The 23631-nt window shown below is 38.6% G+C and overlaps 1 protein-coding gene across 4 annotated transcripts; it reads right to left on the bottom strand.

Moving 5' to 3' along the window:
• Positions 1-425: 425 nt before the first annotated feature.
• LOC139816222 (uncharacterized) lies at positions 426-22153 on the bottom strand. Of its 4 annotated transcripts, XM_071783802.1 has the most exons (14): positions 21994-22153; positions 20982-21168; positions 20087-20440; positions 19611-19884; positions 19187-19300; positions 17112-17204; positions 7278-7367; positions 6929-7051; positions 6264-6590; positions 5880-6101; positions 4866-5714; positions 4619-4720; positions 2777-2910; positions 426-1787 (listed from the first exon to the last, which is right to left on the bottom strand). In XM_071783802.1, exons 2-13 carry the CDS (start codon positions 21161-21163, stop codon positions 2887-2889), a joined length of 2754 nt encoding a protein of 917 aa, XP_071639903.1. In that variant the 5' UTR covers positions 21164-21168; positions 21994-22153; the 3' UTR covers positions 426-1787; positions 2777-2886. The 4 variants fall into 4 exon arrangements, with proteins under 4 accessions (XP_071639903.1, XP_071639758.1, XP_071639823.1 ...); XM_071783657.1 differs by lacking the exon at positions 426-1787 and having other exon boundaries at positions 2776-2910; positions 4096-4720; XM_071783722.1 differs by lacking the exon at positions 426-1787 and having other exon boundaries at positions 2776-2910; positions 4156-4720.
• Positions 22154-23631: the final 1478 nt, after the last annotated feature.

The following is a 23631-nucleotide window of genomic DNA, read 5'->3' as shown; positions in this document are numbered from 1 at the left end:
ATAATTGGACGAGGATTCTCGGAATATTTCAGTATCTGTATATGTATAAAAATTTCTGATTAATTGCACAGATTTTCTTATATTTATTCAGATTTCTACAAAGATATGTTAGCGGAAAAGATCTGAAATATTATTATTATTTTGTCCGAGTTTTTCTGAGAAACGTTTCAATTTATATAAAAAAATCCGAAAAATTTTGATTATTCTGAAAATTTTTATAGAAATTCTGATTATAATAATATGAAAAATTTTTTCACTAGGGAAAACCTGCCAATAAAATATGATGGCAAATTGACTACAAAAACCGAGCAGAATCTGCCATTTTATAATCATTAGAAAGACACATTCTATTTGAATAATATAGAAATAAGGTTCCGTTAACTTATACGTTTTAAAATTTAGCGATTTAATAATAAGAAAGACGGTGAACAGGTGGACAATTTTATTCGTTTCTCGTCGATACACACGCGACGAACAAAATCAATTCTACATATGAAACGAATCTATGAGCGAGGCAAACAGCCAAAGCTGTCGAACAGAGGCTTGATTGAATTGCTTCGAAAATTTATACAACATAAATACGACAAGCGTTTGGATATACCTGTATACACTTCTTCTTGCAAAAGATACTAAATCTACCAAATCATTCAATGTCAACGTGCATGTTAAGGCACGCTGTGTTCAATGATCGAACGAAATGTAGGACTAGAAACACATTGTTTATATTCTAATACTATATATCAATGAAACATTAAATGCTGAAGCATACGTACGCGCATACACGTATATATTTTTCAGATATAGAGACACACGCAAGCCTATATAAGTTTAGTTTCGATAAGATTCATGAAATTATATTCTACTCTGTAAAGGTAGCAATTATTTCGGATTAATTTAATATATAATCCTATTATGTACCTTATATCACGCAAAATCGACGTGCAAAAGTTTAAAGAGAAAAACTAAAAGAAGATATCGGAGTCAAGTGAATCGATCCATTTAGGAATTCATATATTCCCTATGATACGTATATATATTATTTTCCTACAATTACTCTCTCTCAAACGATTCTTCACGCAGTGTATAATGACGGAAATATAACAGTATCTCCAATAGTCGTTGATATAGATACTATAGAATCTTTGTTCTCAGCAAATGGCACCGCACAGACATGCCTTTGTGGATCACTGAATGCATTGTATTACGAATCGCGCGCGGTAATTTGCCACGCACACGCGCGACGTGTGTCATCTCAAATTAGTTTTACGGTCACGCGCAATTTTTCCTTGGTCCTATCAAATTTAAATGTACATCAAAACGTAGATTTAAATTTCGATAAGACGATACTAGGAATTCAGAGATACATTTGATTTACAAGGACACGTCCGTTTAGCGCAATCGTCCTTAATCTGATTCTCTCTGGGCGTATCTCCATTTCTTAAAAATGCATCAATCGCAGATGTTTTGAATCATACGTATGAAATTATTTTGTAATAATTATTGCAACGTTGTAGCAATTATTACAAAGCACTGTTACAGTTATTTTGCAATAATTTATCTTCATATAATTTACGCTCGCGTGTGAAGGAGATATTTTTAATCTACGGCTTATTTGGCACTTGATTTCACAGCTTGTACGAAAAGATTGGTCGTGACGTGGGGAGGTGAAGTACGTGAAACCGAGGGTTCAGGTTGGCACTCGATCCGCAGGCGCCCTCGTTTTATTTCTAGGACGTACCATTTCTGATCGTCACTTGGGCACACCAAGCAGCGCCAGCCGTATTGTCCTGTAAGAATGAATAAAAAAATTACATGAACAAGCTGTTATTTGTTATATATAATTTAAAATCGATTAGAGGACCGAATAAAATTGGAACTAAATTTATATTGGGTAATTGTATAGATGGGGGCGATCACCTTGGATGACCTTGATATTTTAGTATGTTGTCAAGGTCACCCTCCTGAGTGACCTTCAGAAGATTTTAGCCCGCGCTCGTTATTCATTAAAAAGTTATTAACAAAAAATGTCTCGAAAATATAGCAGCTATTTTGAGTATTGGAAGGCATAAATGACTAATATATACGTGTGTGTGCCCTGCTTTAAAGAAAATCACAACTTCTATAAAGCAGAACATACACACATGTGTGCGTGTGCGTGTGCACACGTACACGCACACGCACACGCACACGCACACGCACACGCACACGCACACGCACACGCACACGCACACGCACACGCACACGCACACGCACACGCACACGTGTGTATGTTCTGCTTTATAGAAGCTGTGATTTTCTTTAAAGCAGGGCACACACACGTATATATTAGTCATTTATGCCTTCCAATACTCAAAATATAGCTGCTATATTTTCGAAACATTTTTTGTTAATAACTTTTTAACGAATAACGAGCGCGGGCTAAAACCTTCTGAAGGTCACTCAGGAGGGTGACCTTGACAACATACTAAAATATCAAGGTCATCCAAGGTGATCCCCCCCATCTATACAATTACCTTATATTGTCATTTAAAGTCAGTTTATAGATAAACTGACTTTAAAGTCAAACGATCGCTGTATATAATAATTCTCTGTACTATATTAATTTTGCACGTCTTTATTTTACTTGCGAATAGATAATATTAGACACGCAAAGACATAAATCGATATTCAATTTGCAGAATGAGTTGACGTAAATGTTTTGAAGCGTCTGGGAACTTCTTATTATTATGACTTGCCACTTATTAATATTAATGAACATTTGGAAACGTTATCTTACCTCGTTTATGCCGCGGGTCACCCACGGGTTTATTGACTCTTCCGTGGAACTTGTGGGTTGATGGACAGAGTCTGCGACGACGAGAGACGACGGAGAACCTCTTCTCGCCTTTATCTCCAGCGAAAATAGATCACCTGCGTAAAATATACCCAGGGTAATGCACGAGCTCACATCACGTTCCCCATACAGCACAGAAATTTTCAACTAACATTTCAGCAACATCGTAATCTTATAAATTGCGGTATAATATTACAGAGACATTGTAGAGGGACATACAATTTCAACAATTTGTAGCGATATTAGCTACAGAAATATTGTAAAAAATATTACTGCGCAATATGTACACTGCAATCTTGCAGTAAAATATTTTTGGAATGTTTCTGTAATCTTTTTGTGCTGTACGAGTTCTAATTCTTTCGCTATTCAGCCAGAAATGATTAGTCGAATCGACGTCAACTAGACGTCGATGCGTCGATAAATATAGTCTAACTGGATAGAAATGATTGTAATTGCTTAAAAGATTTTTTGCGTGACAGTCGAATCCGCTAGATAGCAATAATGTTTTAAACGTAACAAAAAGACATGATAATAACGCTAAATATTATTGATACGTATTTTTTTCTCAAAATAAAGTAACGCGATTTTTATTCAAAAAATAGTATTAATGTTATTCGCTATCGAATACTATTTTTACGAATATGTTCATGCCATGGCGATTAATTCCTAATGAGACAGATGAAGAAAATAGGAGAAGTGAAGCATAATAATCATTACCATCACCAACTGATATTAAGCGCGTAATGTTTAATGTCGTGACTACACTGACTACGCCGTATAGGCGGGAATATGCTACAAAGCGCTACGGTCTAAATAGCTAGTCAGAGCTATTTTGAATGACTCGATGAAAATTTTCTAATCAAAATACATTAAAAAATCATTAAATGTACAAACACTGGATTTGATCATTTTGAGAATGCAAATGTGATTATTACCACAACAATTTGGAAAATATTAATATTACAGGCACAAAAAATACTGAAAAAATTAGAAATGTAGCGCTACAATATCCCAGCAAGCAAAATGTTAGCATTATTCTAGACAGCCAAGTTTGTCGAAAATATAGATTTTGCAAAATGTCTGCAGAAAGGCCGGCAAAATTTGTAGCAGACATTTCGCAGAGAATTTGTTCTCGACAGTCTTAACTATCTGGGATACTATTTGGCCATCGCGCGTATTTGATAATTATATATCTTTTTCATGTTTTTTTCCGTTAAGTCAAATAAAACTGTGCTCGTCGATCGTCTGTCTCATATACGTACGCTCAAAGACGTAAGGTAGATATGCAGTCGGTTAGCTTTCCTTCTCCTTCTCCTCCTCACCTCCTCATCCGCATATTTTCTCCACGACCTCGGTCTTCTTCAGTTCGTCGCTATTTTCTGGAAGCCGTCGCTCCGAAGAACACACGCTTTGTTCCGCGCGACCCTCCTATCCGCGAGGGAGATTCTCAGCTTCTCAAAAACTACACGTCAACTTGGGCAGAGACACCACAGCTTTCAATTATAACGCGAGCCACAACTTTCTTCACGGTGTGAAAACGGGGAATTACAGCGAAAGTTTACTAGACGATGTTATCGGATCTTTAAGCCACGCCCATCTTACTAGAGTTCGTTGTTAAGGATTCGACATAGCGACGGCGTAAAGCTAAACGCAAATTTCCTGATACAAGACCAACGGATGGTTCCGCCGCCCGAAAGAGATGTCGCGGACGAATCGGTTTGTCATTCTTGCTGTTTTCGCGGGCCGTACTTCGCGCTCGTTACTCCTAATTCGTCTTCGGCTAACCTTCTTTTCTGAGTCGTTTTTGGTAAGGTCAATAACGGCCGGTTTTTCCGATTTACAGAGTTTCAATTCGTCTTCCTTCTCCTTCTCCTCCAGGGATACAAGCTGTAGAAAATGATCAATTTACTCACTGTTTGCTTCGAATTAGAAAAGAGATGTTATATCTCTACTGCAGATGAATAGAATTAAGCTATTGAAATTGATAAATAAATAAAAGAACTTGATCAATACGATAAATAAATTTATGTACCGTGATATTGCGTTGAGCATCCTGGATGATCTGCTGGTCGGAGTTATCTTTATCTTGGCATCGAGGACAATTTGTAGCCACGTAATCTCCATACGTTTCTATGGTTTGAACAGCACGCGTGCAATTTGCATCTTCACATTGATCTTGCACATCTTTCGAATTCTTCTGCATATCTTCTGGAACTTGGTGCTTAGTTTGGCTCACGTCATTCATTTGCTGTTCATTTGCAGTTGTCTCGCCTCTATCTTCGCCATCATGCTCGTCGAAAGTACCTTTTGCCACGGTCCGCAGTTCGTTTTCCAACCAGTATACTCTCTCTGTAAGTCTATAGTTCTCATCCAACAGCTCCTCCTCTCGCTGCTTCGACAGCCGTTTCTCTTGTTCTCGACTCTTTTCGCCTTCCTCATACATTTCGAGTCTCTCCTCGAGGTCACGAACGCGCTCCTGGTAGGAGGTCAGCTGGACTATCGGATCCATTGTCGACACATCGAGACAGATCTTGGACGAGTCAATCGGTTGGAAGACCGGTGTTGTGATCTTGGCCGCTCGTTCTTGAATTCGCGCCCTTAATTCTTGGAGACGCTGCACCTCCTGCAGAAGTTCGCCGGACGGCGCTTCCGTCTGAGTACCGCGGCTAGCGAACTCGACGTCGCGCTCATCCTCATCCTCGTACTCCTTCTCTCCTTCTTCCTCTTCCTCCTCCTCGAATATACCGCTCTCCTGGAGGGTGAGCGGGGGCTTTCGCGGTAGCACGGGTGACGTGGATATCACAGAGTTTATTGTAGCATTATTCGTGTAGGGTATCACGGTCGCCACGGCGCGGCTTCTCTGTTTGTTGATTGAGTGATCCTAAAATATTATTGTATTGCAAAAAGTAAATTACATGATTATCGGCCAGGAATAATCTTGCAACAAGTAGTAAATAAGATTCTTTTAGTGACTAATTATTGTATGTTAATTCACTTAAACAGAACGTTGAAACGATTCAACGTTATATTCGAAAGAGAAACTGACCTTGTTCGTATGAGCGGGTTCCGGTGAGACGATGCCACTGTCCACCGCATTGGGACTGTCCTTGCGCACGGGTATCTCTTCCATTTCGAGCAATCGAAATTCCAGCAGCTCGTTTTGCTCCCGTATCTCCGAGAGCTCCACCAAAAGTGTAGCTTCTCGTTCTTCAGCAGCTCGTAGCTTATCGTTCAGCTCATTCAACTCTTTGTCCCGATCGGTACATTTCTGCAAAATACAAAAACCTTCGTCAAAATTCTCAAGCACGCGCAATACTAAGAATTAAAAATTCTTAATATCTAATTTCTAAAATCCCAGATTATAATCTATTCTACATTATAATATTAAACGAAAAGAAATTGTCAAGAAAAGTACGTAGAAATATTTTACCTCTTGCAAGAGTGCTTTTTCCAAGTCGCAAATGTGAGCCCTGGCGTGCGACAGTTCGCGTTGCTCTTTAAGAAGCTTTGACTGTAGCTCCTCGATCTCGACGAGAACGGCTTCATATGCTTCTCTAGTGACGCCATTGCCCTGCCACTGACCATAGCCTCCAGGCTGCGGCGACATAGAAGACGGGGCGCTCGACAGAGCGCTGTCATCATCTTCATGATCCTCCTCGTCGTCCACTTCGGCCACCGGCTCTAATTCCAGCCACTGTTTATAGAATTCCTCCTTCCTCTTTTTGTTGGATAACTGCTCCAACTTTCTCTCTCTCTCCTTAAGTAACAGAAAAGTAATCCGTTTTTATAGTTTCCAACTTAATTTCTAACAGAGTACTTGTCATTAAGGGAGTAAATATGAGTTGATTGTTTTATTAGCAAATTTAAATTATGATTTTCTCAAATTAAGATACCTATATTCTTATTATACACCATATTTTAAAGATGTTCTTTTTAATTCGCAAACTTTAGATTGAAATATCTTTCTTCCAAAACCAATGACGCGTAATAATTTTAGTATTCCGCATAGCACGTCAAAATTTACAAGATATAAACAAATTAAAAAATTATATTTTTCAAATTTTTGTATCTACTTTCTTAAGAAAATTCCATTACCTTAACTGCCTGTCTAAGTATTTCGATGACTTCCTGCTGCTCAAGCGCGAGTTCACGGAGGCGCTCGACCTCGATTTCATTTATGGCTCTGTCGGATTCTATTGCGCGCACATATGACCTCACCTTAAACAATACTCCACCTTAATGGCTTATGTTATTACACACTTTTATCGCAATGAGAAATATTAATAAGAAATATTAACGGTAATAGATAATCGTTTACGTATAAAGTTATGTACAAAGTTTACATATAAAACTTATATATAAAAAAATAATTAAAGTAATTTCGCAATATGTGTTTGTCGGAGGAATTAATAGAAAAAATTACTTGCGTTAAAGAATTACGTACTATGTGACCATCGTCTTTGAGAATCTTCTTCTCTGTGCGAGATGCGGCCTGTATCGGCCGGTTCCCCTCGTTCTCCCGTAACTTCCGCATCTGTAATAGATAATTAAAATAATTAATCCTTAATGGACGCCTTCATCATATCAATTATTCCTGTAAGTAAACGGATATTCCGTTTTTTTTTGCATATTACATTAAAGTGAAATATATGTGACAAAAATTGTTTTTTGAGCAGCAAAGTTAAATGTCAAAGTTGAAATAAGAGAAAAAAGAAAGTTCCATAATTAACTTCTACATAAAAACTATTAAATCAATGCACAAAATGATGTTCATTAAAAAAATTTACAAGTATTTTTCTTTACAGTTACTTTTCGACATTGTTTTATCGATAACAATGCCATTTTTTGGTCAAATAACCGCGAGGTAAATAAAGCCATTGGATTCAAAGAGAGGAGCACAATATTATTGTGGCTTTCTTCCAAAGCGGAGTTACGCCGTTCGTTCTTAGCGTTCCTCGGAAGGAAGTAGCAGAAATCTATCGCGATAGTTTCAGCGGATTCAGTCTTCCGGATGAACGTCACGGTCCGATGCGACATATGTGCAACGAGCCGGGAAGCCGCTAGAGGAAGAGACGGAGGGAGGGGAGAGATGGGAGAGAAAGAGAGAAAGAGGAGAGAGAGAAAAGCAGACGAGTTGCGTTGCAACGATTGGATTACGGGAGAGTCTCGAGAGTCTGGGTGGACCGTTAGCTTGGCCCCCTGACATACAGCCGCGGCAGAGAGTCTCTCCCTCTCTCCCCCTCGCGCCACACAGTTTCCTTCCTCCTCAGGTGATTTCAACGTGTGGCGGTGTGTGTACAGCGTGTATATGCACCGAAACGTAAAGAGATGCGCCGAGAGAGTCGACGATTGCACCTTGCGCACTTGCCGTACCGCGCGCGATGATGCACTTTGCGCTATATATGTAAATTGTTGGACACGCGCGCCCGTTTTACACCGGCTCGTTTCTCCTCTCTTCTTCGGGCCAGGGGGATCGACTATATCGGATATAAGACATATTGGGACAGGTGAAACGAGCGCGTCACGCGTTACCGTTATCCGCCGCTTCGCCGCTCGTCTCGTCTTGTTTTGTCCCGACGTTTTCTTATATTTATTCGACACCTGGGGTACAGTTAATCGGAATAAACATTGAAATTATACACAGCGATTTCAATGAGCGCAGAAAGAATCTATTTGCCGAAACTCCGGATATTTTACATCGATTCTCCGACCTCTACACATAGTAATTAATACAATAACAGCCTAGGGCAATAATTAAAATGTTCCGGTGAATGAGTAGTCAATGAATATTGATAAATAATTCGATCTTTTTCCTGAGTGAAAATATATGACTTTCATTATTTACTTATCCTTTAGACATCAATTAAAACTTTAATTTTTGGAAGATGACTCTTTAACTCTTTAAAAATGAAAATCGCGTCGTGGCTCTCGAAAGGATTAATTACTAGTGAAATTACTAATAACTTCACCAAGTGTTTCTTTTACATACTAATTGAGTCACCGAATAGGAAAATGATTGTAATCATAAATTATACTTTCTTTTATAAAGTACAACCATCTTTTATAGCATTATTCTTTTCTGTGATTAAAAAAGTTGTAAGGAGAGATATCTGAAATCATAAAAAAAATACGTGATCTTTATTTTCATTTATTTATCATCCCATTTTCTTTCTGATTTATATCGCTTTATTCATACATCATCTAATTATCCGTCCAACATCAATTATTTTTAAAATATATCATATTTAATATTGAAAAAAATTCTACGCTGCAATTGAAGCGTGACATCTCTATAATAGGAATCCGCATGTATCCGGCAACTCTATGTAACGATGTAACGAGAGTAGTAGATCTATCTATAGATTCGTTCCCTCTGTGAACAGGTTGAATTTGGGATATCCTATGGAAATCTCGCGTGCGGCGTCTTGACTTGATCTGTACCATCTCATGCAGTAGGTACCTGATCTCACTTTCACTGATCGTCTCTCGCCCCCGCTTACAGATCTCGTAATCCGTCTGCGTGTTTCGCGAATGGCTTGCGTATTTGAGTATTTCTAATGTACTACCGCCCATTAAAGATGAACGGAACTTCTTTATTAATCCGCGATCGGTCCTTGCTCCTAGACTGTCAGATCGATCGCAATCGCGATAAAGATTTACGTTTCGAGCTTACATCATCCGAGAATACAAGGCAATCGTTTTTCTTTATATGCGATTATGAAAAAAACTAAGACGTTTTATAAAGATTTTATCAAGAGATTTATAAGATATTTTATCAAGAAAAATTTAAGATATCTACAGTATCAGAAATACAGTTGATAAAACTATTTCGTTATTAATTCTTCATTGCGTGTAACACATAATCTAATGGTTTTTATATAAATACATTAAAAATAATTATAGACAATGAAGAAACGTATTATAGAGATTCTTGATAATGACGTTGATTAACAATGTAATTCGAATTTTGCAAATAATATATGCAACACAATTGTTCTCTACACACACACACACACACACACACACACACACACACACACACACACACACACACACACACACACACACACATCTTTTTTTTACAGAAATACGAAACGCTTTTTAGTAAATATATTTTTAATCCTGAAAATATTTTTTATACTGTACAATATACAATTATAAATTTTTATACACAATTATAAACAAAATTATAAACTTTAGTCGGAACACTAAAATAATATAAAATTAATTAATAAACATAAATTTTGTCATATTACAGTCTTCTTTAAAAAGATACGATAGAGGCACAACAAATTTTATTTGTACCAAGAAAAACTCATTAAATTACAATTCTTCTTGAATGTACCTCCTGAAATAACATTCTAAATTTTTCCAACTTTAATCAAATCAAAATAAATTTTCCATTATAAAATAAAAATAAATCTCAAAAGTGGCATTTAGCTCCGACACGTATGTTTTTTTCAATGCGCGCGCCCGGCAACACGACGACGTGCGCTCATGATTTATTATTATATATTAATTCGATTCTTGCCAAGCCCTCGCGCGCTGTCTGTCGCGCTCGAAGCGCGACTTTCGCTCTCATTGTCAGTTTTACTCGCGCTCGCCGACCCGCATGTAAAATCGAAACGTCCGCGTTATTGAAGGACGTGCCGTGGGTGCCGAACGCGTATATATAACATACCTATAATAACGTATCGTCCTTTCTATGCGTGCTCGTTACTTCTTACGCTAAGAAAGGAAGTTGCTAATTGCACCGCAATATACGCCCACGATTACTCAGGTATTATTAATAACGTGACTACGATGATTGGATTGGAATTACATAGCGCTCCGCCGGCCGTATAGACTACGTGAGACTACGTAAGCGCGCGTCTCTCCCACGCCAGTCGCGGTACGTTCCGCACAGATGCGATGCCCAAGGCGCATCGTGTTTGCGGCTTGACCACGAACTTGGACTCCGATCATCCCCCCAGGGTTTCTCAATGACGATTATCGTCAATTATCTTCTTTCGAGAAGAACCAAAATAAAAGACCGAATCAACTTATCCGCTAATTGTAAGACGCGGCCAAGACGGTGAAGACGTGGCGGGATGCCATAAAATGTCACGAAGAGCTCCAGGGAGATCGGTTGGTTTAAGCGAGCGTAACTTTATCGCGGTTTCTCGCGAAAAGAGGATGGAAAGGAGACAGATCTCTCGCCGGATCTCTCGATTATTCTTTCCATCGATCCGCCCGCGCGCGCGGATCTCTCTATAAAGTCAAGGATAAGAGAGGCGAGGTTGAGCGAAGGTGTTGTTAAGTAGGTACATAGAGAAACCGCGACGGTGATCCTCGAGGTGATCCGGTCCGGTAACGTGACCGCGGGCTCGATCGCGCGCTAATATATGTGCGGCTCTCGTGCACCGATGTATCACGACCCGCGCTCATATCTCTGCGGTTGCCTGCAGGGGGACGAGGGGGGACGCGAAGGGGACAGGGAGATTGGGAACTTTCTTCTGCGAAGTAGCTCACCGAGAGTGGCCGGTATCGTTAGTTGTCGAGAAGGTACTTGCCTACCGGCGCCGCGGCCATGCCAAGCCGAGCCGAGCCGCGCCGCATTCTCGCCCCGAAGAGTCTGTTCTCCGCCGATTCTAGAAGGCTCAAGATAGAATCGCGAAGGGAGAGAACGTGCCGCGCGCCGGCCGTTCCACTTGCAATCGAGAGACGAGAAGCGAGGAAGCGCATCCGGTGAAATAACAGCTCCGTTTGGAGCCCGGTATATACGCGCGCGACGGATCGCTACCGCCTTTCTCTCTCTCGCCTTCTTTTACGCGTCGCGGAGTCATTGAAATTCATCCCGCGTGCCAGCCGCCTCGAAGGAGGACAATGGTAGATAGTTAAGTGCTTAAGGCATACTTACGTGTCCGCTCGTGCCTACACGCGCATCGGGACACATTCAGGCATGATCCGCCTTGGATATACCAGGCGTGTGTGAGTGCGGCGGACACGGAGTTTCAACGGATCGGCGAATTTGCATGGAGCTAAGATATTCGCCTATTAACCGCCGATTTCTCGTGTCGATTCATATTTACGAACTTTTTGTTATACCGTTCCCGCGAAGTCGCGGGCATTCCGCATTCCGTGATTGTTCGATCTTAATCTTTGAGCGAGACCGTGGAAAATTAAGTTAAAGTTAAGCTACTATTGTATGGCGCAGCAAAATGCTATATATATACTCTGTCTTAAGAATACTCGTCTTTTCTATAGAAATAGGAGATAATTAACAGTGAAACTTGTATGTTATTTTCAGTTCAGGTAAATCAACCGGATGATGAGTTATTGCAACGCGTTTATACACGCATCGGCAACCACTATAATTCTTCATACATAATGAATGTATGATGGAAACTACTATTGTTGGCTCTTCATAACGAAAGGATTAACGGTTGGCACAGTATATTAATATGTTGTGCAGGATACATTAATATACGGTATATTATACTGTGAGATTTGGCACTTACATATTTACATATTCACATATTTATTGTCTATTGTTCTAAATTTATTTTGTAAACATATTAAAATCTCTTTATTTCACTCTATTTTTCATTTAAAATTCCAATTCTTTGATTCAATGCAGTACATTGCCGGCAATCCGCTCAACAGTTCTTGTAATAATTTGGCAACGACTACCAATTAGTCGAAAACCAATTCTTCTTAGGACAATTTCTACTTTCAGCCAATTGCCTCTTACGGAATTATTATAGGTATTACCAGAAGCGCGCTAATTCAACATGTGTATGACTAACTGGATCCACTCTCTATTCTTCATTAGGCGCAAAATGACTACGCGAAATAATTCAATTACGGGAATTGTTACAATCGTTCGGAATACACTCGTGTTTTCTGCTATTTTTTTTCCTCTCGCGTCGCGACCCGCATTGCGAGGATCGTTCCCACGGTACGTCGACGACACGCAACTTATGTCGATTTCCCTGGGAACGCGATCGGCTCCACGCTCTATTCGCGTTCTACTCAGGGACAAGAGAAGGCGCCGGTGAAACTGGAGTAGGAGCGTGAAAATATTCAATCTTGATGACTACGTGCGAGCGCGGACTGTCGCAGCCAATTGCTCACACGGAATAATAATGTAAATATTTGAACCCTGAGTGATGCCAATGCGCAATATTTTTAAATCTTGAATTGCGCGTTTACGATAGAATATTAGTGTTGCTTTTTATTATTTCTAGAAAAATTATGCTCGTTGTTTTGACCGTAATAGCGGCTCTTATTTATAAATATTTTTTCTAGATTTTGTGATTTTTTCAGATTAAAATTTCGCGATTTTTAATAAATTAATATTATTGAAAATAAACAAGAAAAAAGATACTATCATCGTGCAATGCATCGTTATTATTATTGCTAAGTATTATTGCTAAATATTATTGCTAAGTATTTTGTAACATCTCATATAGCGATCAACTTTCGTGACGACGAAATCGAATGAAAAGCATTATCGTCGTTATGACGTAACAAATTATATTTGAAAAAAAAAACTATTCTTACCTATAGAATTGAAATGTATGACTTTTATCGCATCGTCAATCAACAATTTACTGAAATATTTGTAAATCACCAAGTTACTGAAAAATCGATAAAAAAATCACTGAAAGTTTCTTTCCTACCGATGTTCCTAATGATGCTCTTTCATAACGCGTCTTAACGATGAATCGTTGTAATGTCATTATATATATGCAGTGAAAATTTTCATTATAATGATTTCTTGTATGTGATGAACGCATAGGTGAAAGCCTACTGTAGTAGCTGTTTGTACTGAAAAGGTTAAAAGTTAAAATTGCCAATTTCTCTCCCTCTTACTCCTCTATTCAAGTAACCCTTTATAATATAATATAATATATTTATTATATATTTATAATATAATATAATATAAAATCTAATAAATCTTTATAACATAAAATCCGAAATCAAAGTTATAATTGCCAATTCTCTTTTCCTTACTTTTTTACTCAAGTGACATTTCAAAATATAAAATCTAAAATCAAAGTTAGAATTGCCAATTCATCTGCTCCCCTTACTTTTCTGTCCAAGTGATCCTTTACTTTAAAGTATAAAATCTAAAATCAAAGTTATAATTGCCAATTCATCTCCCCTTACTTTTCTGTTTATAAGTGACACTTTAAAATATAAAATCTAAAATCGTCCGGTGAAAATGACGAATTTATTTGAAAAAATTTGCGATCTCGAGCTCGTCGACTCTAACGGATAATCGCGCGTAAACGGAGGAGACAAGGGGAGATGCGGACCGTAATCCTTACCTCGTTCCACGCGAACCCCATGAAGCGCACGTTGATCCTGAGAATTCATATAACGGGCGTGAAGAAGGGAGTATATCGGGATGTCAGGTATACGCGCCGGTATACCTGTAAAACGAATACACGGAGATCGTTGCGAATCCTTCGATCGTGTGTCACTACTCGAGGGGGGGGAGGGCCACACGTACAGGGAAGTGTGGTGCGGGCCTACGTCGGAAGAGAAGCGGTGCGCGCACGGCCGACGTCTAGACCAGACTGAAGCGAGGGTACCTCCGATAATCGTGGGGGCCTTCTACGCTACCTGTGCGCGCGGAGTTGCGAGCGCGGACCCGTTCCTCTCCTCCATACCATTCGGAAAGTTACGGGCGTATATCTACGGTTTGCTGACCTGGCAGGAACTTAAACCCGAGACACAATGAAACGTAAGATTAGGATCATAACTGCTCCCTATTCCCCTCTCGTCCCAACCCCCCTTCCTCGTCAAAGGGTGTGACGGAAGACAATGCGCTCGCGTACCCTTCCGTGTGTTATCTTCACGTCAGAATCGTACCTGTGTGATTTTGACAAGCTAATCTGCTAATTCTGCATTTGATTAACGGAGCATTTTCTTGAAGTAAGAAGAAAAAATGGAGTTTATATCATCGAAAGCTTCCATTATTATTCTTCTTGATATATTAAAAGAAACGTTTAAACACTCGATTAGGAAGAGTTTTTAGACTGTATATATGTTTCTCCTGGAAAGGAGAGTGTATTAGACATCAATTGAGATTGGAAATTGAAAAGTTTCGAGGCGAAGAGCGAAGCGTTTCTTTGTGTGTTTTCATTTCTTCTCTTTTTTAGATTAGAGTTCACGAAACCGTTGGCAAAGAAAAGAAGCGTCTTTTATCGCTTTTACCGCTTTTACTGTAGATCCCGCGCTACCGTTAGCTAGCTCGATTAAGCTCGGCGATAAGACGGGAAAGGGTGTCAATTATATTGTGCGGCGCATAACTACAACCTTTTAGCGGCGGCCGCTCTCGCTCGCATGGCCTTTAAGTTCCTTTAAGATGACGAAGACGCGTATAATGCACAATGAGCGAGCGGCGCGGGTCGTCTTGCGACGTTGACCCGGTACGTTGACCCGGGCGGTATCACGATATATCCGAAGTACCTTCGGCTAAAAGCGAACCATCAAGATACAAAATATCCATCGGATTCAGCGATTTGTAATGGCTTCGTTGAATCATTAAACGCTTCGACGAAAGTAAAGACCGCTGTCCAAAAAGTAGCGACCGCGACGTCGTCAGCGCATCTCTTTTGGAGCGTGTCCAAATATCTAAGTCTTAAACGGCGCGGTATCATCTTAAGCACACTTCGGTATATCGCTTCACCTTAATGGTTCATTAACCATGCATCGGCGAGCTACTACAGCCACACCTATAGTTTTGCGTTTGACAATGACGTAATTCTAGTGACTAATGGCTTCTTTTAGCTCTGTGCCACTCTGTGGCTTATACTGAAACATCCTGACAAAGAAGAGAAGCGATAGGACACGAGTATTTCCGGTTCGAGAGAAAATGCTCTCTAAAAATCATCTTTAGCATAAGTACTATTATTATGGATAGACGGGTAGATGGCATTTTTAAGAGCTCGAGTATAAGCCGATGATTTTAACTCTCTGAACGAGCCGAGTGTCCGTGTGCCAATGGCTTCTAGGAAACTTGATGCTGTATAAACTTACATCGGAAGTCACACGATATGATAATCGCGTGCACCGGTACGGTCCTCAGGGTGAACCGTTGGACTGTTCACACGACGGTTCTTTGCCGTCGTATCTGAGAACGAATGAAATAAGAAAGAATTCAGAACGAGATATCCCTGGCGAGAACGAGACAAAAGAGACTATTGATACATTCCACTCAGTGACAGACGATTAATTAAACAAACATGATGTGCTATAAATTAAATAGTTTAAAGATCTATATCTGAAGCGATAATATCAATATTCAAATTAGGAAAGATATTTTAATTTATACTGTTTTTTAGCTTTTTTAAATGACCCAAACAATTTCGAGCAGTAAGATCATTGAAGAAATACCTATGAATAAATGGATATATAATAATATATACAATGTCCTAGAACATATTTTATCTCTGCAATCGGAAATTGGAATCGATTTTTATAGAAATATCGAAAGCCTAGTATTGAAAACTGAATAATTATAAGCAATTAGAAATGAAGAACCTTTTAGGAAACAAGCTTTATAAATATGATTGCATAGACAGACATAATATTTCTTATACAATTTAGATATATTGACACTAAATATTTATAAGTCGTAAAATCTTCCAAGACCTAATAATACGCTTCTCTTTTCTCATAAAAATGTTTAAAAAATGTTAGTTTTCTAATGTATAGAACTATTCAAAAAAATTTTATTTTTCAAGTTATATTGATTGCTAAGTATTGTAAAATAATTATAATATTATGTATTATAATTTTGTTTTTTGTACTTTGTAAATGATATACATAGCATGTTTATTACTAAATGTATTTAATGAGCATTGCTCATAGCAATGTTTCTTGTCCAAAATTAAAGTATTTTTATTAACAAAAATATTACGATTCGATGTTAGCAATAATGAATTTTAGACATAGAAATTTATAAACGCAAAATCTTATTATACAATTTTAATAAAATATCTTCAATTTAGATGAATAAGTCGACTTAAAATGCATTTTTCCACGACACTTAATATCAAAGTTTTGTTAAAAACTTAGAAAAAATGTAACACATATTTATCACATTTTATTTTAGTAAAAAAACTTGTCTTTAGCAAAAATGATATCACCCGCACGAGTAAAAACGCAGCTATTACTAAACACTCTTTGTAAAACAAGGGAAACTTTGTATCCTGGTTTTTAATCGCTCCACGACTTTTCTCGCGGAAGCGGAAACACGTCAGTAAATAATGCAGGTACTCACCGTCCTCTCCTGCTCCGCCGGCGCCAACTTTCGACGTTTCAAGAGCTTCGACAGCTTCTCAATCTCTCGGCTCTTGCCACGCAGCTCATCCATCTGCAAAAATTCGCAAAACTCGTTTGAATGCGGCGGATCTCTCGCTCGCGCGCGCGCGCGCGTGGACACGTGTGGCGAAAGTTGCAATGAGAAAAATTAACATCGCCGGCGATCGCGACGAAGAATGGGATACACGGCGATGACGAAGGGGAGGGGCAGAGCGATCGGTCCCTTTCGTACCGCTTTCGAGCTCTCACCTCGTCCCACCGCGTCTCAAGTCAGGCTTGTCAGGCCCCCGGGGCCTTTTTGCCTTCACCTTGTCTGTACAGGTGTGGGATGAGAGAAACGCCGCGTTTATCCGCCGCGCCGTCGATATCCCTAAGCATCCAACGGTGTCCGCATCGTATATACAAGCACGTACAAGCGCGTGCGTTTTGTTCCGGTTGCGCGCGATAGCAGCCACGATTTCTGAGAACGATGAATCATCTGGCGACCGGAAGTTTTAAATCAATGATATTACCGTGATCGGATTACGATCCGAACGTGACGGCTAAATGAGCGCGTAAACGAGCGCCGCTTGATAATCCCGTCGAACGGCATTTTCGTCTCGTAGCAATTATAGGTATAGTTGGATGTCGAATTCGTTCAATTCTTAGCGTTAAAATACACGAAAATTACTAACTTTCATTCTATTTGTATTGTATATACTGTATATTGTATAAATATTTTTAAATCTAAAAGATTCTATTGCAATTTTATGCTCTTATAATCTTAACAACTACCACTTTAGATTAATAATTAATGAGATTTTTCCGTGAATCTGACGTTCGAATTAATTTTCATTAAGTTTCCATTCAGCAAACGAGATTCATGATTCTTCACTTTTGTTTGCTCGCTCCACATGCCGAGCCGTCTCGTCAGTCTCTTTTTGTTATCTTCGATATTTGGCTGCTCGCCAAGAATCAGGTCGCGATCGTATTAGTTCGCGCGCGCCGGCAATGCGGCAGGCAACATCACACCGCACGATTTCGACCGCAATGTGGCATGCTAGGAAGCGGGAAGTGCCTCCCCAAGCTACACACGGCGAGCCGATGAATACGAATAAATATCTTAGAATTAAATATAGCATCCGACGCGGACTTGGACGCGGTAGCGTCTAGAGATTAGACATAGCTTAAAATAAATCATTGAAAGTGAGTTTTCGTTCATCGTAAATAAAACTAAATACAAAATAAAATTACATCGGTGACTTTGAAAGAAAATCGAAAGAAGAGAAATTTTAATCTTATACGTAATTCGAGAAGGAAATGAGTATAAATTACCAAAAGTACTCTTCTTTATTTTTAATGCATTTAAAATTTGAAATAATATAGAATAAAAAAGATCACAAACTTCATTTCCGTAAATAATTCATGCTTTCCATATTCTAGCGATCGATCTATTAGATCGATCGAATAATTACCGTATCAGAATTGAAAAGATGAAATTTAAAAGTCGATTATTTAAACGGAGAAACAAATTCAAGAAGAGGAATAATTTTCCCTATTCATTTGCTGCACGTACGATCTGCCTTGCAATTTGCAAACTGTTGAATCACACATCGAAATTCCGGAGCTCAAGAATAGAGCGTGGGAAACTCGTGACCATTTTGGGTAATCGCATAGCGAGGGTATTCTTTTTCGTCGACGCTATGGCCGTTTCGCCGCGTGTCGGTAAAACTATTGTCCGAATAAGCCGCCGGACCGGACTGCTGCATCCTGGACAGGCTCATTCCTAGTTAGTGCGGGGCCAATACCGCAGGGCATAATTTTTTAATAAGCATCTTCGGAGGAGTCTCGTGCTGACGCTAGCGCTCTCGCATTCGTGAAGGCGGATATTTTTACGTGCCCGAGTGGTGAATCGCCCCTCAGAGGCGATATTACGACTACCCTCTATTTCTACCTTCGGGCCAACGTCACGGCCGCATAATTATTAAGAGCCATTAAGGTATTTTATGACGGCGCTGTTGGTATGTACTTCCGATATCTAAACTATGCGCTTACCATTTTTATAGCCTCGCTGCGAAGTGATTTTCGCAGGGCGGAAAGTTCAGCCTCGTGACTCTCCCGTTGAGCTCGTATCTCAGCGATGCGAGTTTTCTCGGCATTTAGAGCGATCTAAATATAAAAATTTCTCTTATAAGCAAGAAATTACGGAAGAACGAAGATTTATCGCGCGCACGTAATAAATCAATGACAATGTGTCTCGAAAAAGACATTTATTTAAAAGTTATAAATTAAAAAATTCATACGATTAAGTTCTTAGTAAGAAAATATGAACGTCAAATTTGTTAAAACAGAAAATATCGTAGACATTTCTATATTTGTTACTAAAATGATCTATATCTATCATTAAAGTTGATCATTTCTAAATTTAAGTTCGAAAGAGTCTTTCTAAAAGCTTAAAAAATTTAGAGAGTATACTTACACGCAATTTTTCTTCGAGTTTCTCGTTTTCTGCGCGTAGATTTCGTATTTCTGCTTCCAGACGGCGCGCATCACCGTAGGAAAAAGTACCATTGGTATTGCGAGCAATGTTCGCTTGCGATTTCACCAATTGTTCGAGTTTTCGTATTGTGCCCCCAGCTTCAATTAAGCGTTTTCTGAGGGTTGACAATTCATGCTTGTGACTCTCGTCTTTCACGGGATCCGATTTGAATGGCGGCGACGGCGACGGCGATGGCGACACAGATTGGACGATCCTGAAAGAAAATATTAATACTCTTTTAATTACGTTTGTTGGACGACAGTCTTCGGGATTCAAGTTCCGAAAATTACGAATGATCATTTTCTATTGAGGCATAAGAATGGACCTTCAGACTTCAGAACTGAAATAACTGCCATAAGAAATAAAAAATTGAAGAATAGGACACGCGAAGCTTCAGATATGTAAGGACACTTTACCTGGTCTTTAGGTCGGCTATGATCGGTTGGTACTTGGCAGCCTCGGCAAATCTGGTTTCTCTAAGGGCAGTTTCGAACTCCCTCTTGGCAATTTTTGCCGCCCTTCGCTCTTCATGTAACTCCGTTCGCACGTTCGCCAGATCCTCGCGTAGCCTTCGCGCACCTTCCTCGAGCCATTGTATCGTTTTTCTTAATCTGGTCGCATCACTTCTTCCCACACCTGCTTCGCAAGACCGTGACATTCTAACATCTTGCGGATTTATTGGCACAGCCTGCTCTTTCTTTCTCAGACGTGACAGTGATGAGTCCTTTTTATCTTCCGTATGCTCAGCCCTTCTTTCACTGGTTGCTTCACTGAGGATGAAAAGTAAGAAATTGCATCAAACATTAGAACACATAATTTATATAATATTTTCTAATTAATCAAACCAAACTAATATTTTTTTTATGTAAGTCATAAAATCTAAATACAAGAGATTATTATAGCAATAATTGTAATAATTGCTAATATTTCGTTTTTAATGTTTAAAATATACAGAGCATTTTCAGATTTATAAAAAATAAACCTCAAATTTATCAAATTTGAGAACCAGAAACTACAGAAAGATCGAAAATATTTCTGTAGTTATTATTAAGTAGCCACTGTAGTTTGTCTCTTCTAAATTTTTACAGTTTATTTCTTCTAAACATTTTTTTTAATTCAAAGAGTGTTTTTACAATACTAGAGCTCGTTAAGAAATTGTAAAAGGACACATTTTCTTTTTTTTTTGCATATTTAAAACTTCTTCTTTGTTTGAATATCTTTGTTTAGCTGTGTTGTTGATGCATTTTTGAACAATACCGATAATTAATCGTAGATATTTATTACGTGCGAAGTCGCTATAAATATCCTTACGCATAGGAATTGCACGACTCGTCGCGTCGCTGCGTTTTCTCAGGGATCTCCGAGTTCGTTGTCAGAGATTCTAATCGTCGTCGTTTTCTCGCACCCTCCGTGGATGCGAGAATGTTGATTCCAGTCGTCGTTGATTTGTTCGTGTTCGGCTTGACGGTGTCTCCCTCTGAGGAGCTTGCCATCGTCGCTGGTAAAAAAAAACCGCAGATATTTATAAACTTTCAAACGTTCATCTACATACATATATGTAGGATCTCCCAGCATAGGCGCACGTAACCAAAGAGTTGCGAGAAAGGGGTAGTCATTTCCATTCTTAGAAATAATTTAAAAACAATCGCGCGTATACATAATAATATAAATTTTTTTTATAAAACATTAAGAAAATACTAAATTGTAATTAAATAAAATCGTCTTTCAGCATTCTTATCCCCGTAAACTTCGAAACTCGACTTTAGCGTTTAAAATTTTTTTTGCAAATGGAATTATTTTATTGTATTAGTCTGAATTGCAGCAACTTTTTTTAATATTAAAAGCTTTCTATTTTTTAATTTGTCAGGCTCGAAACAATTAATGGAAGTGATATTTCCATTAAAAGGCTGCAAATGAAATTAAGAATAGAACAATAAAGCCTTTATTATGTGTGTGTGAGAATATAGATACTATTTCCAATACTTTGATATGAGACGTGCATTAATGCTATTATCTTAAATGCCTTTACTTTATAGAGAGGGTGCGGGGTCATAACACAAAGAGCGTTCTTTTTCAATTATGAATTTCCTAGTTAAATGGATTCTCTAATTAAACGTTTAAACGTTTTAAATGTAACAGGGATGAAATTCCATGCAAGTGAGGTAATTGCAGCTTAGAACCTCACGTGATATTTTTCTAAATGTTTATTATTATTTAGTGAAACTGAAAAGGCCTCGGCCAGTTCCGTTTTACAGCCACGGCAAGCTTAAAGCAAGCTCGTTCGCCGCTTGGCGAACGAGAATCGCGACAAAAACGGACTTACCGTTTTTCGTGAGGACGTGAAAATATCTTGGCCGACCAATCTCGGGCTTAGCCGAGTATATTGTTGGATCTCCGGTACGGCGGCGAATCCTCCTCGCGAGAGACACCGTCGCCAACTAAGAGAGGCCGAAGCCCTAAACTACACCACGGCCTGCGGCCGCTATATGTGCTAATCGCGTCATCTCGTCTCTTTGGCTCTATTTAGCTCTCATCACTCCTGTCCCCTCGCCCCGCGTACCCGCCCACCCACTCTAAGTTTGACCAACTGGCCGTGCGCGTCCGCTCTCATCTGCACGAACTTATGGTCGCGATCATTCTCGACAAAGTGTCTCGATTAGAAGGGAGATCTTTTCATATTTTAATATAAACTACTTAATAAAAAAATATTTGGACAGATGGTGTCAAAGATTATCATCCGCTGTTGAAAGTTCTAGCAAAGAGAGTGAAAGTTTGGTTTACCATTTTCGATCAGTCTCTCATCAAAACACTGCTGACTCATGATAAAGAAAAGGAAATTAAAAAGGAAAAAATGATAACAGTATTAAATTATACGATGATATACAAATACTTTTCTTTAAAGCGTAAATGAAGTTAATTTATCAACTAACTTTACAGTGCGTGTAAACTGTACTGTAAATATTATTAAATATTTCATATGTATATAAAGTACTTCTATCATAAGTGCTGAAATTGCAGCTAAATTAAAATATGCACTGAAAAAAAAATTGATTGTACGGACTAAATTTTGTAGCTATATACTTGTTGACCCAATGATTGATTCAACAATTATTAAGTTTGCTCTAAAAAGGTATAATTCACTCACATATCAACCATCAAAATTTTTAAATCAAGAATTAGTTAATTTAATTAATGTTTACTTAAATCAACTAATATGTTTAGTTGAACATATTGGACTAAATATTTTAGTTGGATGAAACACATTTTGCGTTTTTCAATAAATTTTTTTCTCAGTGTGTATAACATAAATTAAGCAATTAATATTCTTTCTATGAAATATATAGAAAAAACCGGGGCACCATGAGCCACGGGGTACCATGGGTCATTGACTGTTTAGGATAATCTAAAATGTTTAGGTTGGTATAACTATAGTATCATGTGACAGTTACTTCATTGCCCATACTTTGTATCTTAGGTGATAGTGATCAAAGTCTGTGATCAAAGTCTCGTGACGCACGTGACATAAATGATTTTCGTGATACATATAAGTATATAACTTTTTAACTGATTAAAAAAGTTTTAATATTGGTTTTGTAGTAGAATATACATGTACTGACACTCAGGTGCAACTTTCCTGCTTTCTTTTGTGATTTTATAACACTATAGATAATCATGTATCATTTATTTTTTAAATTACATTTTACCGTTTTCTATATTAAGTGCATTCGGGGCACCATGGGTCACACATTAACTTATGCACGCCATCGAGGATATTGATAGATAAAGATTTACAGTCAACGGCACAAGAAAAAGAAGTAGCTGATGAGATTCCAAGCCAGTTTAAAAGTTCCACAGAAATTAGAGGCTATCCAAAGGCAATACATCAGTATGGAACTAGAAAACGTAGACAGCAGGGTAGCAGCAAAATTTAGACTGATTCTCCGGAAAAAAAAGCTTAGTA

Source organism: Temnothorax longispinosus, chromosome 1 (genome assembly GCF_030848805.1).
Source record: "Temnothorax longispinosus isolate EJ_2023e chromosome 1, Tlon_JGU_v1, whole genome shotgun sequence".
Lineage (NCBI taxonomy): Eukaryota > Metazoa > Arthropoda > Insecta > Hymenoptera > Formicidae > Temnothorax > Temnothorax longispinosus.
The sequence above is the reverse complement of the archived record's forward strand: the minus strand, read 5'-3'. Positions and strand labels throughout refer to the sequence as shown.